This window comes from Mastacembelus armatus, chromosome 24 (assembly GCF_900324485.2).
Source record: "Mastacembelus armatus chromosome 24, fMasArm1.2, whole genome shotgun sequence".
NCBI classification, from domain to species: domain Eukaryota; kingdom Metazoa; phylum Chordata; class Actinopteri; order Synbranchiformes; family Mastacembelidae; genus Mastacembelus; species Mastacembelus armatus.
Window position 1 is genome coordinate 33,403 of NC_046656.1, and position 25,442 is coordinate 58,844.

At 40.9% G+C, this 25,442-nt stretch overlaps 1 protein-coding gene across 4 annotated transcripts; it reads left to right on the forward strand.

Annotated features, from left to right (window-relative positions):
• Positions 1-6,368: 6,368 nt before the first annotated feature.
• On the forward strand, positions 6,369-23,470 carry nus1 (NUS1 dehydrodolichyl diphosphate synthase subunit). 4 transcript variants are annotated; one of them, XM_026318518.1, is made up of 5 exons: positions 6,369-6,930; positions 8,187-8,318; positions 9,242-9,394; positions 18,283-18,508; positions 18,708-19,450. In XM_026318518.1, the coding sequence occupies exons 1-5, from the start codon at positions 6,531-6,533 to the stop codon at positions 18,961-18,963; spliced, it is 1,167 nt and encodes a 388-aa protein (XP_026174303.1). In that variant the 5' UTR covers positions 6,369-6,530; the 3' UTR covers positions 18,964-19,450. The 4 variants fall into 4 exon arrangements, with proteins under 4 accessions (XP_026174303.1, XP_026174307.1, XP_026174306.1 ...); XM_026318519.1 differs by lacking the exons at positions 18,283-18,508; positions 18,708-19,450 and adding exons at positions 21,740-21,839; positions 22,079-23,470 and having other exon boundaries at positions 6,378-6,930; XM_026318522.1 differs by lacking the exons at positions 18,283-18,508; positions 18,708-19,450 and adding an exon at positions 21,550-21,629 and having other exon boundaries at positions 6,377-6,930.
• The last annotated feature ends 1,972 nt before the right edge of the window (positions 23,471-25,442 follow it).

A 25,442-nucleotide genomic window follows, 5' to 3' on the forward strand; every position in this document is an offset into this window, starting at 1 on the left:
TTATAGACCAATATCCAATCTACCATTTATTTCTAAAATCCTAGAAAAAGCTGTTGCTAAGCAGCTATCAGACCACTTACACAGGAATGAACTATTTGAAGATTTTCAATCAGAATTTAGAGCACATCATAGTACAGAAACAGCACTGTTAAGTCACCAACGATCTTCTCTTAGCCTCAGATAATGGACTTGTTTCTATGCTTGTCCTCCTAGACCTTAGTGCTGCATTCAACACTATTAACCACAACATCTTATTACAGAGACTGGAGCAAGTGACTGGTATCAGAGGAAAAATATGGTTCCAATCCTATTTATCAGACAGATTCCAGTTTGTTCATGTCCATGATGAACCTTCCACACGTACAAAAGTTAGTTATGGAGTTCCACAAGGCTCTGTGCTAGGACTAATTCTGTTCACCCTGTACATGCTTCCGTTAGAAAATGTCATTAGGAAGCACTCTATTAATTACCACTGCTTTGCAGATGATATTCAGCTGTATCTATCTATGAAACCTGTCAACACAAACCAGTTGACCAGACTTCAAGCGTGTCTAACTGACATAAAGGCTGATCACCAGTAACTTTTTACTTTTAAACTCAGAGAAAACAGAAGTTATTGTATTTGGGCCTAAAAACCTCAGAAATAACTTTTCTAAAATTATAGCTACCTCAGATGGCATGGCCCTGGCCTCCAGCACTACTGTGAAAATCCTTGGAGTTATTTTTGACCAAGACATGTCTTTTAACTCACGCATAAAACAAAAATGCCTTCTTCCACCTGCGTAACATTGCCAAAATTAGGAACATCCTGTCTCAAAATGATGCAGAAAAACTAGTCCATGCATTTGTTACCTCAAGGCTACATTACTTTAACTCATTACTATCTGGATGTCCCAGTATCTCCATAAAAAGCCTCCAGTTAATCCAGCATGCTGCAGCCAGAGTCCTCACAGGAACTAGCAAGAGAGATCATAGTTCTCCTTTATTAGCTTCTCTTCATTGGCTCCCTGTAAAATACAGAACAGAATTTAAAATCTTTCTTCTCACATACAAATCCCTTCATGATCAAGCTCCTTCATACCTTAAAGACCTCATAGTACCATATTATTCCAAAAGAACACTTCGCTCTCAGAGTGCAGGTCTACTTGTGGTTCCCAGAGTTTCCAAAAGCAGAATGGGAGGCAGAGCCTTTAGCTATCAAGCTCCTCTCCTGTGGAACCAGCTCCCAGCCTGGGTTCAGGAGGCAGACACTCTCTATACTTTTAAGGCTAGACTTAAAACCTTCCTCTTTGACAAAGCATATAGTTAGGGCTGGCTTCAGGTAACCCTGATCCATCCCTTAGTTTTGCTGTTAATAGGTCTAGACTGCCCCAGGAACATCGGTGCACTGAGCTCCCCTACCCCTCCCCTCCCCTCTCTTCCTCTCCTTCCCCCTCACATGTATAGTCCACCACTGAATGTCACTAACCTTGTGCTCACTCTCTCCCCTAGTTTTTAACAGGGAGGCAAACACTTTTTCACACAGGGCCATGGAGTTTTAGATTTGGTTTTCCCTTAATAATAAAAACCTTCATCTAAAAACTGCATGTGTTTACTTGTGTTATCTTTGACTAATATTTAAATTTGTTTGATGATCTGAAACAAAGTGTGACAAACATGCAAAAAATAAATAAAAATCAGGAAGGGGGCCAACACTTTTTCACACCATTGTAGGTCTCTCAGGTCACCATTGCAACATTCCCCACTAACGCTTAAAGGTCAAAGGTGATAGAGCTTTCTTCATTATTGCCCCTAGGCTCTGGAATGACCTCCCCCCACACATCAGGTCCAGCCCTTCTACTGTCATTTTTAAATCCAAATTAAAGACCCACCTTTTCTCTCTTGCCCAGACGTGCTGTACAGGAAGGGCCAGAGCTGGCTCTACCTCCTGAGTAGACTGCAGCCTTTTGGGGTGAAGGGGGCACTTGTGAGAACCTTCTATGACTCTGTGGTGGGATCAACCATCCTGTATGGTGTGGTCTGTTGGAGCAGCAGCATCACGGAGAAGGCGAGGAAGAAGCTAGACAAGGTCATCAGGAAGTCCAGCTCTGTCCTGGGCTGTTCTCTGGACTCAGTGAGGGAAGTGGGGGACAGAAGGGTCCTGGCTAAACTAACATCTATGCTGGACAATGTGACAATGTGTCTCACCCCCTGCAAAATGCCCTGTCTGCCCTGGAGATCAGCTTCAGTGACAGACTGATCCACCCTGTCTGTGTGAAGGAAAGATTGCGCAGGTCTTTCCTTCCTGCTGCTGTCAGACTCTACAGTGAACACTAGTAACACTGTACATTTTTCTCATCCATCTGCTGTATCAGGTAAATTACATCAGTGCAATATACTGTAGTCACTTTATCTGGTTTAGTTATTTATTTATCCATTGATGTCCATATAGTGTACATACCCATGGGCACATATTGTACACACTTAATAGTTTTTGTAGCTTTATGGTTTTATTCCACTACACCTGTTCCTTTTAAGTTCATGTTATTATGTTTTTATGTTTTTGATTGTTCTAACTACTTGGTTAGAACAATCAAAAGGTGAACCAGGAAAAAGTGGCTAGAAAGTGATTTTCGTTCCCACTCCTGGGCACTACTTTTTAAATGAATTTCTGGATAGACAACACCCTTATGGATTTTATGTTCTCCACAAAAAAATCAGGATGCATAAATGTATAAAATTGTGAATTCATAAAAAACGAAAATCTTATGCTGCTAATTTAGCCTGTAACTTTATTATGTCTTTCAGCAACACAAAATATATGTCAAAATCACATTTTTACATGTGCCTATACATTTGACACAAGTATTGGTACATTAGTCTATGGAGGTGTGAATAAAGACCATAAAATGGGGCAGATTTGTACAAAACGGAATTCAACTTCACAGATTGGCATCAAACAAAACTGAACATAGAAATTTCTATTTAGAAAGAAAAGTGATGTTTTATACATCAAAACTTTCAGTAGGCACTGAGTAATCAGAAAAAAAAATAAAACCACTCTTTGGGCCAAGTTGAGTGAAATGACACAAAATTCTGCCCTGCTGCCCTGATTTTTCAATAATGCCAGAATTTTACAATTTTAGAGCAGATTCATTACTGCTCCAATGAACCTGAAATATCACCCAGCTCAACATTCCTCATCACTAACATCCCTATCACTATCATCAGAGTCATCATCCCACATAATTCTTTCCTCTGTTTCCTGGGAAACATTTGCACAATTGTGTCACCGTCATAAATCTGTACAAGGCAATTTTGCAGACATACAGGAACATCTTCCGGTCTCACATTTGCTTTGTTTGCAACTGCAGTGGACAACCTGCAACACACTTTCAGGGGCCAGATTTTTAGTCATCCAGGTCACTGTTAACCTCGAGGTGCCATCCATTACCAACAGGTGAAGGGGCACACATTATACCTTTAAGAGAACGTCTCATTATGGCTGCTTGGTAGTTTGCCCTTTTGCTGTGTTGGTACAGGGCATCACTTGTTGGAGGCATGGATCGTTCTGGCAAAGCTGACGATGCCATGCAGAATGCTTTGTATCTTGCATCGTTCACACTTTTGGCACATGGCTGGCCATATAGGTGACACATATTTGCAATTTACTTCAAAGGTAGACTGCTCCAAGTTAAAATTGCTACCCAGATTTCTAAACGCAGTCAGGTATTCCTCTTTCTCACAAGCAACAGAAAATGACTTTTTTTCCCCTTTGCCATAAAATGCACTTGTAAAGTCACAGCCAGAGAAGGTATGGGTACCAAGAAGTGCCAAACATACACTTGTGCCAAGAGCTGATGACACTTTAGATAAGTCAGTGATCCTTGTTTTGTTGCCAACCCCAGTGAAAAAATACAATCTACATGGTAAATCTGGCTGAAGACTTAATGCAATCACTACCACATCAGTTTCAGGGCTCTTGATGACTACAGTCTGGCATTCCTGTGCAGCATGTTGTGCATGAAAAAACAACCTGGTGTCACATTCCTCATGATCACAAGTCAGATCTTCAACCGCACTGAGAGTATGTAAACCCCCCGTTACAGCCACACAGTGACAAAGGTCTCCATGTGTTATGTAAAGCTTAGGTCCTTGCCTAAAGTTGTAAGATCAGCATCTCGCCACATAACATAGAGGAATTCTGCCAGCGCTTCCTTGTTTGTTGTCTTTTGATCCTGTCCATAAATTTCCACCAGTTGTGTGCCACCACAAGCTCTGCGTGACCGTTCAACATTTTTAAAACTTAACTCTGGATACTGGTCTATCACAAAATATACGGCTACAGTTATGCTGCAGAGCAAGCTTGAGTAAGTACTGCAGTATGGTTTCAGCAAGCTCCCCGAAGGTACTTGGTATGGACCGAATGGCTTGAATGACTGCCATGCCATCAAATAGAATAGCCCTATTTGTCGGTACTTTGTCAACCAAACTGTCTTCACCCCTGGTTTCCAGTAAATCCATAAGAGTTGATATGTTTGTTTTCGCAAGTGAACCATCAGCACTGGATAAAGGATATGACACAGTTCCCAAGGAGTAGGATAGAATTTCCCTCAGGTCTATCTTTCTACTTTGACCTATGATAAGCAGTCTGGAGAATAGCTTCTTGTCAGCACGCAGAATCACTTCCTTGCCTGCTGCAGATTTCTTCTTTGTCTTGGCTTGGTCACTAAAGGTCTTTAGTTTTTGTTTTTTGATGGGAGCAAATATGTCAACTGATGGTGATCAGAGTCTTTGGTTCATAAACTCTTTGACAGTATTTTCCCCTTTTTCTGGAGCTGTGAGCAAATCCCTCACAATTTCTCCATCTGCAACTACCCCAGAGCTAAGACAGACAATGCCATCTTTGTGTGTGTCAAAAGGATTCAGCATGAATTTGTGTGCTGTCAAGGTCTTTTCGTTTCCTTATATCAGCCATTGCCTCACATTGTCTTGCTATGGCAGCCCTTTCATGTTGAGACAATATCCAACGATGTACTGCATCTCGATTCTGTGTCAATCCTGTCAAACCACCCTTTGTCTTGGAATCTCTGTTGCATGTTTGCTCAATGGCCTGGTCAATAGAGGCAAATCCATGGACACTTTGACGTTGAACAGTCCACTGGCCTTAAACACTGAGCTCACTGTGACAAGAAGGATGTGTGAAGGGCAAATTGATCATTTCAAGCCAGTACGAAGCATAATTTACATGGTCATATGCAAAAAACCATGTCATCATCAAGCGCACTGCTGACAGGTGAAGCTGCCAGTCTGATTCACGTGTTGCTCTCACAAACAGGAGGAGTATCTGTACCATGTCGATATATGAACTCCAGAAGGCAAAAGTTGGGTTTGCAGCACTTCTCCTTTCCACAAAGTGTAGCTACATATTGCAAACAAATTTTGTCAAATTTCTCATTTCCGCACAAAAAAACTTTTTTTCTTCGCACCCAAGCGCTTTTTATCAATGAAACACCTGTAGCAGGTGGAGTGAAACCCAGCGTCTTCGGGAATATTGTCAAACTCGTCAAATGTATTCCATCGCGTGCGTGTAAATTCCTTCTTTTCTTCGTTCTTTACGGACGTGAGATGCATATAGCATTCTTTAGAAACCTTTTTTCTGACTTTTGGTGGAGATCTGGCCGTAATTTCATCCTCTTCGCTACTCGACAGTGATAACAAGGGCGCCGCCATCTTGAAATCATATTTACGTGTCGTTCCAATGTTAGGCAACCACATTGGTCTAGCGAGAGGCACGTGATGAAGCCGCGCCACTCCCAAGCAAAAAATAATTACGCAAGGATGGAACTATTACCGACTTTAAACACTTATAAAAAATAAACTGCAGGATTGCAGACGGAGAACTTTTGTTTTTTCATTCTTAACCAATAGATCTTTTTTATTGGAATGAAGAGATTTTAGTATCCCGTATATGGGAACGGAATGAAACGAAAAGCTGCTTCACCTTACGGCCTACCTGAGTCGCTCTACCCCATGACGGTGGCTCATGCACCATTTACAGCCACACAAAAGGAGCGTTTCTTTTATGTACCACGAGCGGGTGGTGGATTAATAGTCGCCCAGCAATAATGGGATATTGCTGTGATGATGTGGCGATGTGATATTCCAGTGGAGAGCAGAGAAAAAAACTAAAATAAGGAGCCTCATTTTAGGTTTTTAACAGGTGGTATTGTACATGATGTATTATTGATACTCAAAACAAACGTGGCACTGGTAAGAGAGATAGTTTAGGCAACGATCCGCCCACCCCACCACTTCGTTGAGTTGACACTTTAAGTAGGCTACATTATTACGTCATTATTATCTTGTCCAACCGGTGAACAACGTGTATCGCGCTGAGGGTTCACAGGTCAGAGGTTGCTAAAGAGAGAGAGGATCATGGCGGAAGGCAATTTGAGCTGTATGCAGTGCTGACCAGATTTTATTATAGGTGGATAATATTTCTGAGTAAGCCGCTGTACTTGTGATTTGACCACTACTCTGACTGAATAATGGCGCTGCTGTACGGCCTGTTATGGCGATTCATGCTGGTCCTGGTCCACGTTAACAGAGCGCTCGTCTCTTGGCTCCGTGGGCGGGTTCGGAGCTGGAAGGGCCGGCTTTGGGGCCGTGCGATGGACGCTCTGCTGCTGCCGGTAGCCCTAGCAGGATTTCTACACCATCAGAAGAAGTTGAATCATAATCCAGATGCTAACGCTAAACCGGTATATGGAAACCGCTCCGCCAGTCGCCGGTTACGGTGGCTGAGTGACGGCAGGTCATTGGAGAAGTTGCCTATCCACATCGGCCTATTGGTAGCGGAAGAAGAGCCGAGCTATACGGACATAGCAAACTTGGTGGTCTGGTGTATGGCTGTGGGTATATCATATGTCAGCGTCTATGATTATCACGGTAAAACATTTACTGTATCTTGGTGTCTGCTTGTTGTATTTAGGCACAACGCAATTTAACGTGAATGTAACGTCCTACAATAATATACGTGGCTTCGGTTTTGTTAATGTCAGGTAATAAAGTGGTTTCCACTAGTAACTACTCTTGTTTCTACTAAGTATATCTAAATTTTAAACTAGCGGCATGAACACCCCCATATGAAAAAAAACTGTTTTCTATCACCCCCCTATATTATTATTATTGAATAAACTGAAACATTTATAGCAGGCAACACCTGGCAGGGACTGTTCCCATGTCTTAATTTAGTCTGCAATGCACAGAAGCACACTATAGTTTATTTCCCATACTTATTATTGTTGGAAAGTGCTCTGCCTCAGTCCTCTTTGGGGCCACCCTGTGTCACCATACTTTAATATAAAACAATGATTTTAACTTTTGATTGGTCAGAAGACTGTGGACTTTTACTCACTAATCCGCTTTTTTGGTTACTGCTTTTTTTCAAACACAGTTTATGTTTTAGGCCTTTGTTAGACTGAAAAGTCAAAAGTTAAAAAGGGTGTGTTGGAATGTTCAGAGCAAGGGTCACATGACCTCCATTCTAACCTCCAAGCCTAAAAATGTTCCACAATAAATGGAACAAATTAACTGTGTTTATCATTTTAAACCTACAGACAATTTTTATGTAAAATATAAAAAAAATTGTAGTAACTTGTAACTTAACAAATGTCAGGAAAACTCTGAGAGTGATGATCACAATTCGCTATGGCTGTTCCTTAAATAGTAGAGATACAAAACATTGTGATAATGGTGCTAATGGTGACAACATTTTCTCAACAAGGCCCATACTGTTGGAGTCTCCCTCCCACTCTGGGCTCTGGTCACCATAGCAACAGCTCACACAGCAGTATGCAGGAACCAGGGACTTAGACTGATGTGATGTGGTGTTCGTAGTAATATTCCTGGTGAAGTATGGGACCCAGTGTGACTTGTTGCAGTTAGTCTAGAGGCAATTTGTTTGGATGTAGGGCCATGTACACATGATCCTAGTTTAAAGTAGGTGCCTTGATCAGAATAGATTGGTTTATTCCAAAAGCATGTTATGTTGTTTATGTTATTTTGTGCAGCCCATTTTATGAGTGAGGTTAGGCTAAATAAGTTGAAGATAAAATTTTAATATATTAATAAACACATCTTTTTTATTTTCTCTCGATTTTGGATTGACTGTGCTTATCATCGTCAGTGATCTTATCCCTCAGGTATGTTTCAGAAGAACAGCACCCGTCTGTTGAAGGAGATAATAAGGCAGCAGCAGGATATGATGGGTGTAGAGGAACCGAAATACAGTGTGGAGTTTCTGAGCAATGGCAATGACAAACCTCAGCATAACGGTAAGGACACACACCTGGCTCTTCTGTTGTTATGGTGTAGGTGCACTTACATGTAAGCTGGTTACAGTCAGATTTCTCAAATAAACTTATTACCGATACACACGTGCACACATATGGGAGACCAAGGTCTGAATCTTGGCTGTGGTTGTAGCCAGATCCCGTATTGGTTCAGCCTACCTTTCTCTGATATGAGAGATACACAAACGAAAACAGCCTGGATGATAAGTGGGCAACTGGAACAAAACATTCATGGACAAGACATGAAAATCTGGATCTAATGGAAAGTTACTACAATAGTAGATCTAATGAGAGGGGATGTAGAGAACATATGAGGGAACTATGAATTCACAGAAGACCCGTATAAGGCTGGGTGCTTAGCCTTTTTTGTCCTATGTCTTGTTGATGTGTGACTGCACTGCATCATCCAGTTGTATCATAAAGTTTGCTAATGACACAACAATGGTGGCAAGGTAATAGACTGTTCTTTCTCAAAGGTCTGTAGGTCTTCTTTTTTTTTAATATCAGGGTTATCAAGGTTCTTTATAAGATTGTCATGTACTACTATTGCCTCATACCTTGACGTTCTTCCGAAAGGCCCCTAGTCAAGTAACGTTAAGCAGGTTCTGCTTCATTTTATGGCCAGTGTGGGGGAAAAAAAGTAATCTGGAGCGTAGGCTTATACAAATGTTAAAAAAAAGCAGAGCTAGCTAAATGTTTTGCTGGCAAGTGAACTATTAACCTTACTAATTTATAATATAAGTCAATGTACCACTGTGTAAAATTTGGACAAATTAGCCACACTTAGGGATACTATAACTTTAAACACTCAGAATCAGGACATTTTAAACATTACCCTGTTAAGCTATTTTGTGAGCAATTGAAGGTGATTATGCTTTGTGGTTGTGTTTGTGTGTATTTTTAAGTGGTGTCCTGTAGGCCTACATTGAAACTGCTGTCTCCAGAGGATGGGAAACACAGCATTGTTAAGGCAGCACAGAAGCTCTGTCGCTCTGTGGAGAAAAAAGAGAAGAGCTCCAAGGACATCAGCGTGTCCATGCTGGACACATTGCTCAGAGGTACCTGCATTATGCATGTGGGTGTTTGTGTGTGTAAAATTTCCGGAGCTTTTTAAACTTTTTTTTGTCTGGAGTGCACATGATGCATGCTTGTTGTGGTCATTTATATTTAATTCAATTAAATTTTGTTTGTATAGTGCCAAATCACAATACAATCATCTCAAGTCACTTTACTAAAAACAAAAAAACTCAACAAATCCCTTATGAGCAGCACTTAGTGACAGTGGAGAGGAAACACTCCCCTTAACGTTTAAAAACCTCCAACAGAACCAGGCTCAGTTTGGGCAGCCATCTGCCTCGACCAGTTGGGGTGAGTGGATAGAGGAGAGAGAAAAGAACATGCAGCATAATAAAATAATAAACAACAAATAGACACTGCAGGTTGGTGGGGCCAGTAACTGCACATCAGCAATATACTCCAGGACCAGGATTTTGTACATTTGGCCAATGACATAGAAATTATCAGTCTATAATTTTAATGATAGGTTTAGTTGAAAAGTAAGAGACAGAATAACAGCAAAAAAGTATTGTGTTGTAAGTATTGTGATTTGGCGCTATACAAATAAAATTGAATTGAATTGAATAACAACAAAAAAATCCAGGAAAAACACATTTCAAAAAAGTTATAAATTGATTTGCATTTTAGTGAGTGAAATAAGTATTTGATCCCCTATCAACCAGCAAGATTTCTGGCACCTGTCCACAGAAGCAATCAATCAGATTCCAAACTCTCCACCATGGCCAAGACCGAAGAGCTGTCCAGGGATGTCAGGGACAAGATTGTAGACCTACACAGGGCTGGAATGGGCTACAGCAGCTTGGTGAGAAGGTGACAACAGTTGGTGCGATTATTTGCAAATGGAAGAAACATAAAATAATCTTCCTTGGTCTGGGACTCCATGCAAGATCTCACCTCGTGGAGTTTCAATGATCATGAGAACGGTGAGGAATCAGCCCAGAACTACACGGGTGGATCTTGTCAATGATCTCAAGGCAGCTGGGACCATAGTCACCAAGAAAATAATTGGTAACACACTACACCATGAAAGGCTGAAATCCTGTGGTGCCCACAAGGTACCCCTGCTCAAAAAGCACATGTACAGGCCCGTCTGAAGTTTGCCAGTGAACATCTGAATGATTCAGAGGCGAACTGGGTAAAAGTGTTGTGGTCAGATGAGACCAAAATCGAGCTCTTTGGAATCAACTCAACTCGCCGTGTTTGGAGGAAGAGGAATACTGCCTATGACCCCAAGAACACCATCCCCACCGTCAAACATGAAGGTGGAAACATTATGCTTTAGGAGTGTTTTTCCGCTAAGGAGACAGGACAACTGCACCACATCAAAGGGACTATGGATGGGGCCATGTACCGTCAAATCTTGGGTGGGAACCTCTTTCCCTCAGCCAGGGCATTGAAAATGGGTCTTGGATGGATATGCCAGAATGGCAATTATCGAAAACACAAGGGCCAAGGCAACAAAGGAGTGGCTCAAGAAGAAGCACATTAAGGTCCTGGAGTGGCCTAGCCAGTCTCCAGACCAAAAATCACGTAGAAAATCTGGAGGGTGCTTAAAGTTCGAGTTGCCAAACGTCAGCCTTGAAACCTTAATGACTATCTGCAAAGAGGAGTGGGACAGAATCTCTCCTGAGATGTTTGCAAACCCGGTAACAAACTACAAGAGACGTCTGACCTCTGTAATTGCCAACAAGGGTTTTTCCAACAAGTACTAAGTCATGCTTTGTGAAGGGATCATATACTTATTTCACTCACTAAAATGCAAATCAATTTATAACTTTTTTGAAATGTGTTTTTCTGGATTTTTTTTTTGTTGTTATTCAATTCAATTCAATTTTATTTGTACAGCGCCAAATCACAATACAAATCATCTCAAGGCACTTTACAAAAACAAAAAATCCAACAAATCCCTTATGAGCAAGCACTTGGCGACAGTGGAGAGCAAAAGCTCCCTTTAATGGAAGAAAAAACCTCCAGCAGAACCGGGCTCGTTTTGGGCGGCCATCTGCTTCGACCGGTTGGGGTGAGTGGATAGAAGAGAGAGAAAAGAACAGCAACAATAAACAACAAATAGACACTGCAGGTTGTTGGAGCCAGTAACTGCACATCAGCAATATACAGGAGCAGGGACACCTGCAGAAGGTACAGAGAGAAAAGGAGAGAGCACAAACTAGGGGAGAGAGAGAGCACAAGGTTAGTGACATTCAATTCAATTCAATTCAATTTTATTTGTATAGCGCCAAATCACAATACAAATCATCTCAAGGCACTTTACAAAAACTAAAACTAAAAACCCAACAATTCCCTTATGAGCAAGCACTTGGCGACAGTGGAGAGGAAAAAACTCCCTTTAACGGAAGAAAAAAAACCTCCAGCAGAACCGGGCTCAGTTTGGGCGGCCATCTGCCTCGACCGGTTGGGGTGAGTGGATAGAGCAGAGAGAAAAGAACAGCAACAATAAACAACAAATAGACACTGCAAGTTGGTGGGGCCAGTAACTGCACATCAGCGATAAACAGCTCCAGGACCAGGGACACCTGCAGAAGGTACAGAGAGAGAGAGAGAGAGAGGGAGGGAGAGAGCACAAACTAGGGGAGAGAGAGAGCACAAGGTTAGTAACATTCAAACATTCAGTGGTGGAATATACATGTGAGGGGGGAGGAGAGGAAGAGAGGGGAAGGAAAGGGAGGGGAGGGTTAGGGAGGGTTATTTTGGCAATGTTGCGTAAGTGAAAGAAGGCAGTTCTAGAGATTTGTTTTATGTGTGAGTTAAAGGACATGTCCTGGTCAAAAATAACTCCAAGGATTTTCACAGTAGTGCTGGAGGCCAGGCTATGCCATCTAAAATAGCTATACTTTTAGAAAAGCTATTTCTGAGGTTTTTAGACCCAAATACAACAATTTCTGTTTTCTCTGAATTTAAAAGTAGAAAATTACTGGTGATCCAGGCCTTTATGTCAGTTAGACAGGCTTGAAGTCTGGTTAACTGATTTGTGTTGACAGGTTTCATAGATAGATACAGCTGAGTATCATCTGCAAAGCAGTGGTAATTAATAGAGTGCTTCCTAATGCCACTGCCTAACGGAAGCATGTACAAGGTGAACAGAATCAGTCCTAGCACAGAACCTTGTGGAACTCCATAACTAACTTTTGTGCGCGTGGAAGGTTCATCATGGACATGAACAAACTGGAATCTGTCCAATAAATAGGATTGGAACCATTTTAATGCTGTTCCTCTGATACCAATTACATGCTCCAGTCTCTGTAATAAGATGTTGTGGTCAATAGTGTCGAATGCAGCACTAAGGTCTAGGAGGACCTTACCTTAAAGTGACTTTTAACAGTGCTGTTTCTGTACTATGATGTGCTCTAAATCCTGATTGAAAATCTTCAAATAGTTCATTCCTGTGTAAGTGATCTGATAGCTGCTTAGCAACAGCTTTTTCAAGGATTTTAGAAATAAATAGCAGGTTGGATATTTGTCTTTAAACTGATCAAAATGTCTTGTTCAAGGGTAGGATGTTTTGTGTAAAATTTTGATTACTATAATCTTAAAACCCTGTGATACATAATCTGTTACTGAAGATATATTAAGCAGATCTCATATAGATTTGTTGATTAGGGGTATGATGGGCTTTATAAGACATATTGGTGGTTTAGATAGGTACATGTCATACAGATGATTCAATTGTAGTTGCTATCCTGATTCTCTTTGATATCAAGGGCTATGACAAAGTATTAAGGCTTTTTATTCATTTTAAATGAATAAAATGGCCTTTTGGCAGTCTACAGTGAGTAACCCATAATGACATAGTAAACATGTTTTTAGAAATTTTTGCAAATTTATTGAAAATCAAATCACCCTGTCATACGCTTTTTCCAAATCTACAAAGACACAATGCAGCTCCTTTTGGCCTTCTCTGTACTTCTCCATCAGCATTCTCAAAGCAAATATTGTGTCTGTGGTACTCTTTCTTGGCATGAAACCATACTGCTGCTCACAAATGCTCACTTGTGACCTCAGCCTAGCCTCCACTACTCTTTCCCATAACTTCATTGTGTGACTCATAAGCTTTATTCCTCTGTAGTTTCCACAACTCTCCACGTCTCCCTTGTTCTTAAAAATGGGCACCAGTACACTTCTCCTCCATTCCTCAGGCATCCTCTCACTCTCCAAGATCTTGTTATGTAGCTCAGTCAAAATTCTACTGTCACCTCTCCTAAACACTTCCATACCTCCACAGGTATGTCGTCAGGACCAACTGCCTTTCCACTCTTCATCCTCTTCAACGCCTTCCTCACTTCATCCTTACTGATCTTTGCTACTTCCTGCTCCACACCAGTCACCTCTTCTACTCTGTGCTCTCTAAAATTTTCCTCATTCATCAACTCTTCAAAGTATTCCTTCCATCTTTCCATCACACTTGTGGCAACTGTCAACACATTTCCATCCCTGGCCTTAATCACCCTAACCTGCTGCACATCCTTCCCATCTCTGTCTCTCTGCCTCGCCAACCTGTACAAATCCACCTCTCCCTCCTTAGTGTCCAACCTATCATACAAATCCTCATACGCCCTTTGTTTGGCCTTTGCCACCTCTACCTTCACCTTACGCTGCATCTCCCAGTACTCCTGTCTGTTCTCTTCTGTCCTCTGTGTCCCACTTCTTCTTAGCTAACCTTTTCTTCTTAGCACACTCCTGAACTTCCTCATTCCACCACTAAGCCTCCTTATCTGCTTTCCTCTTTCCAGATGACACACCAAGTACCCTCCTACCTGTCTCCCTGATCACTTTAGCTGAAGCTGTCCAGTCATCTGGAAGAACCTCCTGACCTCCCATGGTCTGTTTCAGCTCCTCCATGAAAGCCACACAACACTCTTCCTTTTTCAACTTCCATGACTTGGTCCTCTGCTCTACCCTTATCCTCTTCATCTTCCTCACCACCAGTCATCCTACACACCAGCATCCTATGCTGTCTGGCTACACTCTCCCCAGCCACTACTTTGCAGTCACTGATCTCTTTGAAAAGTTGTAACTTCTGCACAAGATGTAATGAACTTGTGTGCTCCTGCCTTCACTCTTATATGTCACCTTATGCTCCTCCCTTTTCTGGAAAAATGTGTTCAGTGCCATTTCCATCCTTTTTGCGAAGTCTACCACCAACTGTCCTTCTGCATTCCTGTCCTGCATACCAAACTTACACATCACTTCCTTGTCCTCTGTTTCCTTCACCAACATGTCCGTTGAAGTCTGCCCCAATCACCACTCTCTCATTACTAGGGATACCCTGAATAACCTCATCCATCTCCCTCCAGAATTTCTCCTTCTCTTCTAACTCACATCCTACTTGTGGGGCATAACCACTGACAACATTCAACATCACATCTTCAACTTCCAGCTTCAGACTCATCACCCTATCTGACACTCTCTTCACCTCCAGAACATTCCTAGCAAAATCCTCCTTCAGGATAATTCCTACTCCTTTCCTCTTTCCATCCACACAATGATAAAACAGCTACTCTAAGTCCTACACTCCTGCCCTTCCTCTTCTCTCTTTGCTTATGAACACGCCTTCCTCCTCTCCTTCTTCGACCAATAGTAGTCCAATTTCCACTGGCACCCTGTAGGTCAACAGCACCAGTGGCGGTTGTTGTTAACCTGGGCTGCGACTGATCTGGTATGGAAGTCATATTTGTGATTCGCATGTTTGATTTGTCTTAAATTTTACTTTGGATGCCCTTCCTGACACGACCCTCTGCATTTACCCGGATTACTGGATTACTGCATTTACTTGGACATACTGGATTGTGCCCCCTTGTGGTTGCACTAAAAACTAAAGGTCTTAAACTTGTTAAATTAAAAACTCTAACTCCTTTTATAAAAATATTTTGACTTGGTATGTCAATGACTAATCAATCAATTACTGTAAATAATTTAAAGGAGAGGAGAAAGGAGAGAAGCTTGGTGCATTATAGGCATTTGTGGGAGATTTTAACATTGTTTCAAAGGTTTAAGAAACCCAAGCAGTTTTAATCACACCCTTGATCTTGTTCTGACATATGGCATTGATATTGAACATTTATTATTATTTCCCCCAAATTCATTTTTGTCTGACCATTCTTTAATAGGTTTTGAATTTAAAATAATGAATCATGCAGCATTTTGAAGAAAATTCCACTACAGTAGGTATTTATCTGACAATGCTGTTAATAAATTTAAGAAAATGATTCCATCTTTATTTACATCTATGCCATGTGCCAACATTATGGAGGGCAGCTGCCTCAATCCTACTCCCTACCAAATTGATCATGTTGTTGACAGTGCTGTAGCCTCACTGTGTGAAACGCTTACTGTGGCCCATCTGAAAAAAGAATTTAGTGAATCAGAGGAGATTAGCTCCATTGTACAGTTTACGTATTCGTACCTTAAAGCAGCATCACGAGGGCTGGAAAGGAAGTGGCGTTCCACAAATTTAGAGGAATTTTATCTAGCCTGGAAAAACAGTCTATTAACATAGGAAAAAAGCTCTCCGTAAAGCCAGAACTGCATACTATTCATCACTAATAGAGGAAAATAAGAACAATCCCAGGTTTCTTTTCAGCAATGTAGCCAGGCTGACAAAAAGTCACAGCTCTGTTGAGCCCAGTGTAATGAATATAAATACACTGACCAAAATTATATACTTAACATTATACATGCATTAAACATGAATATGTTTATGTATGGTTTATGAATATCATAAACCATCTTCATAATTTTGGGGCACCAGATCCTTTGATGGCGGATCAACCAGTCATTTAATGAAAAATACAGGATATCAGTCTACACAATCTGGACGAGAGTTCCCTGATTCAGTGACGTGTTTGCATCAATGATACCAGTCACAGATGCCTTTTTAAGATTTATTAAATTATACACGTTACATTCAAACTATTTTCATAGGCAGGGAAACAGGGAGAATTGAGCAGAGAAACTAGATGAATTAACAAATATAAACATTATAACAGTAGGTTGTTTGCAGTGGTGGAAAAGAAATCTTGAAAGTAATTTATGTTCTGTGTTTGAGTCTGAGGTCAAAACAGCAGTTCAGTAGGAAGCTCTAAGTACCTATGGAGACCAGATGAGATTAGTGTGAGACAACCAGAACAGTCCCGGGTTATTTGTCTGACCTCGGGTTTACTGAGGCTTGGTCCGTTCCACTGTGGGCTGAGTGGACTGCAGTCTGCTCAGCCCACAGTGGCAGTTTCCAGGAGAAATGTAGGTGTTCCCCAAAGTACTCAGCTGCAGGACTGTCGCCTTTCCTCGTTCTCTGTCTGGCTGCTACTGGGTTGTCCCAATGAGTTTGGTTGACGTGAGATGGTCAGCTGGAGGTGAGCTGTTTGCTACAGGACAGCCACATGCAGGGAGGATGTCTTTGGGTCTCACCTTCACGTGGACAGTAAAAGCAGTCTGTACCTCATGGTTCTGTAGGTGCTCTCTTTCTGAGGGTTTTTCTCTTCAGAGCAAGAAGGTCTTGAGGAGTCTGCTGATCTGGAAATCTTTAAAATCCCCAAATCTCTGGGTGTGCCTTTTTTGTGTCTTGCTGTGCTGGGCGAGAAATCCAGGAGGTGCTCCATCCTTGCTGGTGATTGGTTCACAGTCCCCTGACTGTGATGGTGCAGTCTCACCGGTCTGTGTGCATCGAGAGACTAATCTTTCCTTAAGTGTTGTAAGTTTTTAAGCATGTTTTCTAAAATGGGAACAGTAATTTCTTTTTCCACCCAGGAAAGTTCAAACACATGACAAGCCCAGAGTCAATAGTTCAACAACTCAAATGAATATAGTTATATGGATTAAACACAAGCATGAATGACAGATAAAAAATAACAATTTGGTCTGCTTTTTGTCAAATAGAGTCTTGACAGTGCAGTATTTGGTGGTGAGGGATGTGCCACTTCCTGTTTTCCTTAATAGGTCACTAAATGTTTTAGAGCAATAAATTCCCTTCTTTTCCTTTTGGCTGCTCCCTCCAGGGGACGCCACAGCAAATCATCTTTGTGATTTGCATGTTTGATTTGGCTTAAATTTTACATCAGATGCCCTTCCTGACACAACCCTCTGTATTTACCCGGACTTGGGATCGGCACATGAAGACACTGGATTGTGCCCCCTTGTGGTTGCATTGAAGCAATAAATTCCCTAAAGGATAAAATTCCTTCCTCAGTCTTGAAATGTGAACATACTCCTGTCTTAGATCTGCTACACCAGTGTTACCTTAGCTCTCAACAGTGATGACTATATGAGTTTCTTTACAAATAAAATCACAACTATTAGAGATAAAATTCATTAGATGCTTTGTATAGCTGCCATAAATTAATCTTCTAATACAGTAGCTCTTGAATCATCTGTAAGACCTCAGTTATGTTTATGCTGCTTCTCTCCCACAGATCTCTCTGAATTCACATCAGTAGTTGCTTCATCTAAATCATCAACGTGTCTCTTAGACCCCATCCTGACTAGACTGCTTAAAGACACTCTGCCATTAATTAACTAATTTTTATTAGACTTGGTAAATTTATCTGTAGTTACACGCTATGTACTGCAAGCTTTTAAGACTGCAATAATCAAACTTTTATTCAAAAAGTCCAGTCTTGATTCAGGGACCTTGGGTAATTATAGACCAATATCCAACCTACCTTTTATGTCTAAAGTCCTTGAAAAAGCTGTTGCTAAGCAGCTATCACACCACTTACAGAGGAATGAAGTACTCGACCCTAACCCTAACCTGACGTGGGGTAGAGATGCGCTGCCTCTTTTTTTCCTTTTCTCCTGTTTTTTGAAGAGTCGCAAAACGATCAGTTTTCTGCTTCCTTCTCTTGTATACGCATACAAGAGGCAAGTCCCTCCTCTGGCTCTGCCCAAACATCGCCCAGGGAAAAGTTCGGCAGAACTCAGCTGTCCGCCATTTTTGGACCCTGGCTCCTGCACCGAGAGGATGAACCCAGAGGAGACAAGCTGAGCACAGAAGCTGCTCTGGTGTTGACTGTAACAACAGGAGTCTGTTCTCACTACCATCAGCACAAGACAAGAAGGACTAGTGGATACTTTCATTTACAGTGGTTAGTTTCTATACATTTTATTTCTGTTTTCTTATAATATGGGCATGTTGACATTAGCCACCTTAGCTGCATAGTTAGCACTAATGCTAACTAACTCTTAAGAGATTGCGGATTTGGGGGTAAATGTTTTATACATAATTTTATAGGTTTAAAATTAGGTATAAAAATAACTTAATCAATTGTTATTAATTCATCCTAGGAATTATGAAGAAGTTGGAAGTAATGAACTGTTATGTACTGGACAGTATACCACACTTCCCAAGGCAAGTAAATGCATTTCCAAACCAGTGAAAACTGGGTGTAAGTGTAACAGGCATTTATTGTTAAAAAATAGCAACATTTATTACTTCGGGGGTATTACACGTCAATATTGTTATATTCAGAGGAGGAAAAGGAAAGTGCAAAACAACCCATTACTTAAGGAAACATGCTGTAAAATGCAAATAAATAAATGAAAATAAGTATTTACTGTTGTTAAAAAGTTAAAAACAACAAACAATAGTCTTCAAAAAAATAGCAGTTTTCACTGTAAACACCTACAACATGTTTTCTTAATCTTGTAGTGCAAAAGCATCAATATTTCCATATGAAATATTGATGAAACCATATTCAAGGAAGTGTTGGTGGATTTGGCAAAATATATGATCCTGAGGATACCTGTCCCACCACTTTCTGTGCAGACTGACCAGGCAGACAAAGATGTGTCTAGCTTCAATCAACCAGTGATTGAAATCCAGTGTAGCTGCATTGTGCATTAGCAAACGCTGACTGTATGTGCAGAACTGCACAGGCAGAAATGACCACTCGGATCCTCCGTGAAACCTCAGGACCAGCTTACAAGGCTTCTGAAGGCCCTCCAAAAGTCAACACAGATCCAGTATTAGATATTTTATCAAATGGCTGAGCCAGGTCAGAATTAGTTGTTATGAAGAAAATTTGTACAATATGTATATTTTTGTATTGTTTTTTTTTCCATTTTGTTGTAAATAAAGAATATTACACTCTGAAAATATTTTGGATGTTTATTCTATTTAAAATAAGCAATTGCAAATTATTCTAATCATGTATATATGCAGTTAAGATACAGTATATTATTTTATATATTTGTACTTAGTTTGTGAGGCAGACCGTCTTATTCATTCAGCTTTGTTAGATATAGCTAATTATTTTTTTAATGTCATTGATCAATTTCAATCATGAAACAACGGTAAAACAAAATGTTAACTAACCCTTCCAACATGTCTTGTTTCACTCTGGACTTCACATCTCCACTTGTAGCAACAGCCATTATGTGTCATTCACTCCGCTCTCAGAGGTCGCGGGACCTACATAGCAGACACTTCCTCAAAGAGGTGTGACAGCAGTTGCTCATGCAATTTGACACTAAAACTGGTTGTTTTCAAAAGCTCTAGTATCCGATATCCCGGAAAAGACGATCAGAAAGGTTAATTATTTAGGTGACCATAGGGCCTAAATTTATTTCCCCCAAAAAATTGTATATCACCTTTAATTACCGTTGCTATGCAGATGACATTCAGCTATTGTATCTATGAAACCCGATGAAACAAATCAGTTCAGTAGACTTCAAGTTTGTATAAAGGACATCAATGACCTGGATGCCCAGTAACTTTCTACTTTTAAAAAGAAGTTTTTGTATTTGGGTCTAATAACCTCAGAAATAGCTTATCTAACAATGTATAGCTACTTTAAATGGCACTACTGAGTTATTTTTGACCTTGTCCTCACTTACACAATATTGCCAAAATTAGGAACATCCTGTCTCAAAATGATGCAGAAAAACCAGTCCATGCATTTGTTACTTCAAGTCAATATTATGAGGATGTTCGAATAACTCCATAAAAAGCCTCAAGTTAATCCAGAATGCTTTTTCTCTCCTACTCACCCCAACCTGGTCGAGACAGATGGCCGCCCAAACAGCCTGGTTCTGCTGGAGGTTTTTTCTGTCAAAGGGAGTTTTTTTTCTCTCCACTGTCACCAAATGCAGCTCATAAGGGATTTTTGGGGTTTCTGTGTAAAGTGCTTTGAGATTATTGTATTGTGATTTGGTGCTACATAAATAAACTGAATTGAATTGAATAGGAATTCCCTTTCACAGTGCATATTTTAAGGTGCGGATGTGTGAGCTGTACCATGGCATTCACTGCAGTGACAATAACAAGTGTTTTATGCAGAGAAGCTGCAGCACTGTCAACAATCAATCAATTTGTGTCGGAGTAAAGCTGAGGTGACCTCTTTCCCCACGGCATATGGCCTTGTTGGACAAACATCTGAGACTGTTGAGATGAAACCATGACGAGGGAAAAAATTAAAATAAATCTTACCACTATTTTATTTTAATGTGGATTAATTAACTGTTCTGCACTGCTTGGTGTCTATAAGTTGGAGGAAATTGCTTAATTGTACTTAATATTTTATTCTATGACTGAGATTGCAAATAGGTTTATTGGGATACAGCCGTACATCTGTTTTTAGCTAAATATACTCCACTTATTATCATTTGTGTGTTTTCTCTGTACTTTTCCACCTAACCTTAAACCTCTGGTAACACCATATGAAAAGATTATACATGTCATCAAAAATCTAGCAGTACTCCATCCATCCATTATCTATACACACTTATCCCTATTTAGGGTCACAGGGATCTGCTGGAGCCTATCCTAGCTCTCTTTTGGGTGAAAGGCAGGGCTACACCCTGGATGGGTCACCAGTCTATCACAGGGCCACATATAGATGAACAACCTCACACACTCACACTCACTCCTATGGGCAATTTAGATTTACCAATGAACATGACATACATGTTTTTGGATGGTGGGAAGAAACCGGAGTACCATAAAAAACCCATGCAAACACAGGGAGAACATGCAAACTTCCCGCTGAAAGGCCCCTTATGGGTTTCAAACCCGTAACCTTCTTGCTGTAGGGCCTCTGTGGCTAAGCAGGTAGAGCAGGTCGACTATGAACTTCACCTACTCTGAAGCAGAGTAGGTGGTTCAATCCGTGGCTTCCCTGGTCCACAGGTCAAAGTGTCCTTGGGCAAAATACTGAACCCCAAGTTAATCTCTGCATAAATATTACTGGATAGCACCCACTGTACGTACTTCCCCCTCATCATCAATTCATTATAAGCACTTTTTAAATGAAGGTTTGATTGTTTTTATATGAATAAAGTTGCTAATGATATACTGCCTGTCTTTGTGCTTACTTCAGAGTCCAAGAATGTTCCTGACCCTGAGCTGGTGTTGAAGTTTGGTCCTGTGGACAGCATGTTGGGCTTCCTCCCCTGGCATATCAGACTAACTGAATTCATGTAAGCTTACTCACGTACTCTGAGTCTGCATTTTCAGGTGCATCAGCTTCATCAGTGACTGAGGCACAATTAGGCCTGTTTTTGCTTGAACAAGTGAAACATTCAGATTTAATTCTTCTATTAGATGGAACTGTCAGTCTGGGTGTGTTTTTCTTTCTGGATGTGTTCACTGGATGTGTTCGGGTGTGTACAGTTTAATATTTGATGTTTTAGATCAGTGTCCTTTTGTCTGTCCTCAGATCCCTGCCATCTCAAAGAAATGTATCTTATGAGGACTTGTTGGGTGCTCTGCAACAGTACAGTGCCTGTGAGCAACGGCTTGGCCAGTGATGTGAGGGCCCTGGTGTCAGGTTCTAACAGCAGGAACAAGTGTCATATTCACACAGTCAAATTGGTGTCTGGGCAGGTTGTGATCTCTCCATACCTCGCTACTCCTTATCCCAACTCTGCCCATCTCCTGAGTCTCTGACTGACTAAGACGGGTCAAAGATGGGGACACCAGGGGAGCCAGACAGCTCACCTCCTGCCACCAGCTCTTGTCTTAAAATAATCTCACATTCCACCAGACTTGTGAAACACATTTGCTAAGCCAAAAATAGCACATCAGAGCCACACACTGACACGAGACAACTGTCTGCATAGACTGTGTTCCACAAACCCTGTTCTGTTCTGCCTCTAGCTCGCTGTTCAGTCTCCAGCTGAAGACTTAAAAATGACTTGCCTTCACTCAGCAGACAACGAAGAAATATAGCTTTGTGCTTGTCCTTGCAAAGCATCCTGGGAAATACAGCTGCACTTTATGCAGAAGCTCAACACAAGCTGAGCCAGAGTGGTTAATAATGTGTATATATAAAAAAATGTATGTTGCTCTGTTTGTCTGTGTTCTCCAACTTGCTGACAATATGTTCATGTGTAGTGTTGCTTAAGACAACGTCTGTTTGTTTAAGTGTCTTCACACACAGTTGACAGTATGTGCTTCAATCTAGTTGTGGGGGTGTGTTTTGTTAAGGGCATAATTTGTACAATATCTGCTCAAACTGAACTGTTTGTTCCTACATATTACTTTTCATTTTATGTAACTCATTAAAGGCACATTGCAAAGAACTGGGAAGTTAGAGACTGTGCAAATTGGCAGTTCCTCTGTTTTGTTTAAAATTTCCACGCATATTGTCGTGGAGAAGCACACAACTCTGCTTCTTTTTCTGGTGGAATTAGAATAATTGCAGTTGGCTCTCACCACATTGTCTCCTGTTCCATGTCATTGTGTATTTTCATAAATTTTAGCCTTCCTCAACCTTCCCTCCCTCAACTTTCCCTTCAGTGTAACTAGACACTTTTTGAATCTTTGTGAGACTGAAAAGCCATCATATAGCTCCCGTCGCTTCCCAGCTGTTTGAATCTGTATGTGTTAACAGCTTAAGAATGCTCCTGTTAGATTGAATGAGCACTGAAATAAAGCAATGCATTGTCTGAGAATCTGCTGACAGCAGTTAAAGATGTCTGTCTTAATTGACGTCCATTATTTCAATTACCATGTTTGACTCTCTTTCTCTGGACCATGGCATGCTGTATGATGATTGATAGAGTTCCACAAATCTAGTAAATGTAACTACTATTCGTTTGAACTGTGACACCACTGTCTTGTTTTCATAATTTGTCACACATTTCTATAAGTAACAACAATTTTGTACCTGACAAGTGTTTTGGAGATTTTGAGAAATTTCAGAATCTGAAATAATCTGAGATCCAAATCATTCAGGTATATACTGTATTATCAGAAGTTACCAGAGCCAGTCTTTGTCCCTGACAGGGAACATACGGATTAAGTGAGTCAAAGCATTCTAGACAGAAACGCAAAACAAAAACAAACCGCTGCCATAACAATAATTTGTGCTAAAGACATCTTCATGAAGTTCATAAAATAGATTTTCCACGACATTCCTCCCTTTTGATTACACTTAATCACTCGAGTAAACACAGGTTGTACATAAACATCAAACCTAAACATCCATTAACATGGATCCAGCTGAAGACGTCATCAAATGTTCAACAGAAATGGGATATTGGCATTTGCTGTGTTTGTGCAATATAGTAATTTGTAAGATATAAAAAAGGGAGAATAAAATCATGTCAACAAAATTACACAGGCATATTTATGTCACTATCGGAAATGTCAGCACAAGGTGGAATTCAATCACGAGTAAAACTTCAGGTGGGATATTGTCAGTAAGGAGGAGAGAATGGTTCACTATCATGACACAGCAACCATAAAGACCTAACACTACAATAGTATCTGTCATATTTAGTTTGTTTTTATTCTCAAATGCAGCTACCTTCTTCATATGTGCAATTCATCTTTTATTTAAGGACATTTTTTACATTAGTATAGCTGCCTTTCCTGCCTAGTATTGCTGCTATTTATGGCTGTACACCAACATTATTGGTGTACATGTGTGTTAAGTTCATCACATTTGGCCAGTTTAGTTTTTTGTGTGACATTATCTTTCCACCCACTGCACCCCCACTGGATTTTTTTGAAGTTTGCAAGGTGATGATCAGCTAGCTTCTTTGCATTTCTTTACCAGGTAGGTGTCTACTTAGTAATGTCATCTTGTTCTCAGATTAAGTGGTGTAGTGGAAAGAAAACCTTAAACACAGGGTCATACAGCATGCAAAAGAAAGCCGCCACCACCACATCAGCCTTTAGCACTGGAGAAACAAAAATGGTTCTTTATGTGTGCACAGTTACAGAAAAAAACATTCTTATAATCATCAAATCAAAGGCAATAGAATAGATCTTTGGTAGGTTGTAGAACAGTAGAATCTTTGAAAAAGGGCCCAAATCCTTTCATCCGTCACTGTCATTTTTGAGGCTGACATATGAGGAGTGGACGTTTGAATGTCACTAACATTGTGTTCTCTCTCTCCCCTAGTTTGTGCTCTCTCCCTCTCTCTCTGTACCTTCTGCAGATGTCCCTGGTCCTGGAGCTGTATATTGCTGATGTGCAGTTACTGGCCCAATCAATCTGCAGTATCTATTTGTTGTTTATTGTTGCTGTCTTTTTTCGCTCCTCTATCCACTCACCCCAACCGGTCGAGGCAGATGGCCGCCCAAACTGAGCCTGGTTCTGCTGGAGGTTTCTTCTATTAAAGGGAGTTTTTCCTCTCCACTGTCGCCAAGTGCTTGCTCATAAGGGATTTGTTGTACTTATATGGCCAAGTATGGTGACCCATACTCAGAATTTGTGCTCTGCATTTAAATCAACCAAATGCATACACACGGCAGTGAACACACACTCACACCGTGCACACACACCCAGAGTAGTGGGCAGCCAATGCTGCGGCACCCGGGGAGCAGTTGGGGGTCCAGTGCCTTGCTCAAGGGTCTCACCTCAGTCATGGTATTGAGGGTGGACAGGGCACTCTGTGCCAACCAACCTGAGACTCAAACCTGCAATTTTCAGGTTACAAGTCTGACTCCCTAGCCATTAGGCCACGACTGCCCCCTGTGCCTTGGGATGATTGTATTGTGATTTGGTGCTATACAAATGAATTGAATTGAATGGTATCTGTGTGAATGGACTGTGATTGCCTTTGGAATCG

Excerpts from the sequence above, each read along its gene's own strand:
- nus1 (XM_026318518.1), top strand. The coding sequence starts at position 6,531 with ATGGCGCTGCTGTACGGCCTGTTATGGCGATTCATGCTGGTCCTGGTC. Across the intron at positions 6,931-8,186 it reads CAGCGTCTATGATTATCACG|GTATGTTTCAGAAGAACAGC; the intron begins GTAAAACATTTA and ends CTTATCCCTCAG. Across the intron at positions 18,509-18,707 it reads GGATACTTTCATTTACAGTG|GAATTATGAAGAAGTTGGAA; the intron begins GTTAGTTTCTAT and ends AATTCATCCTAG.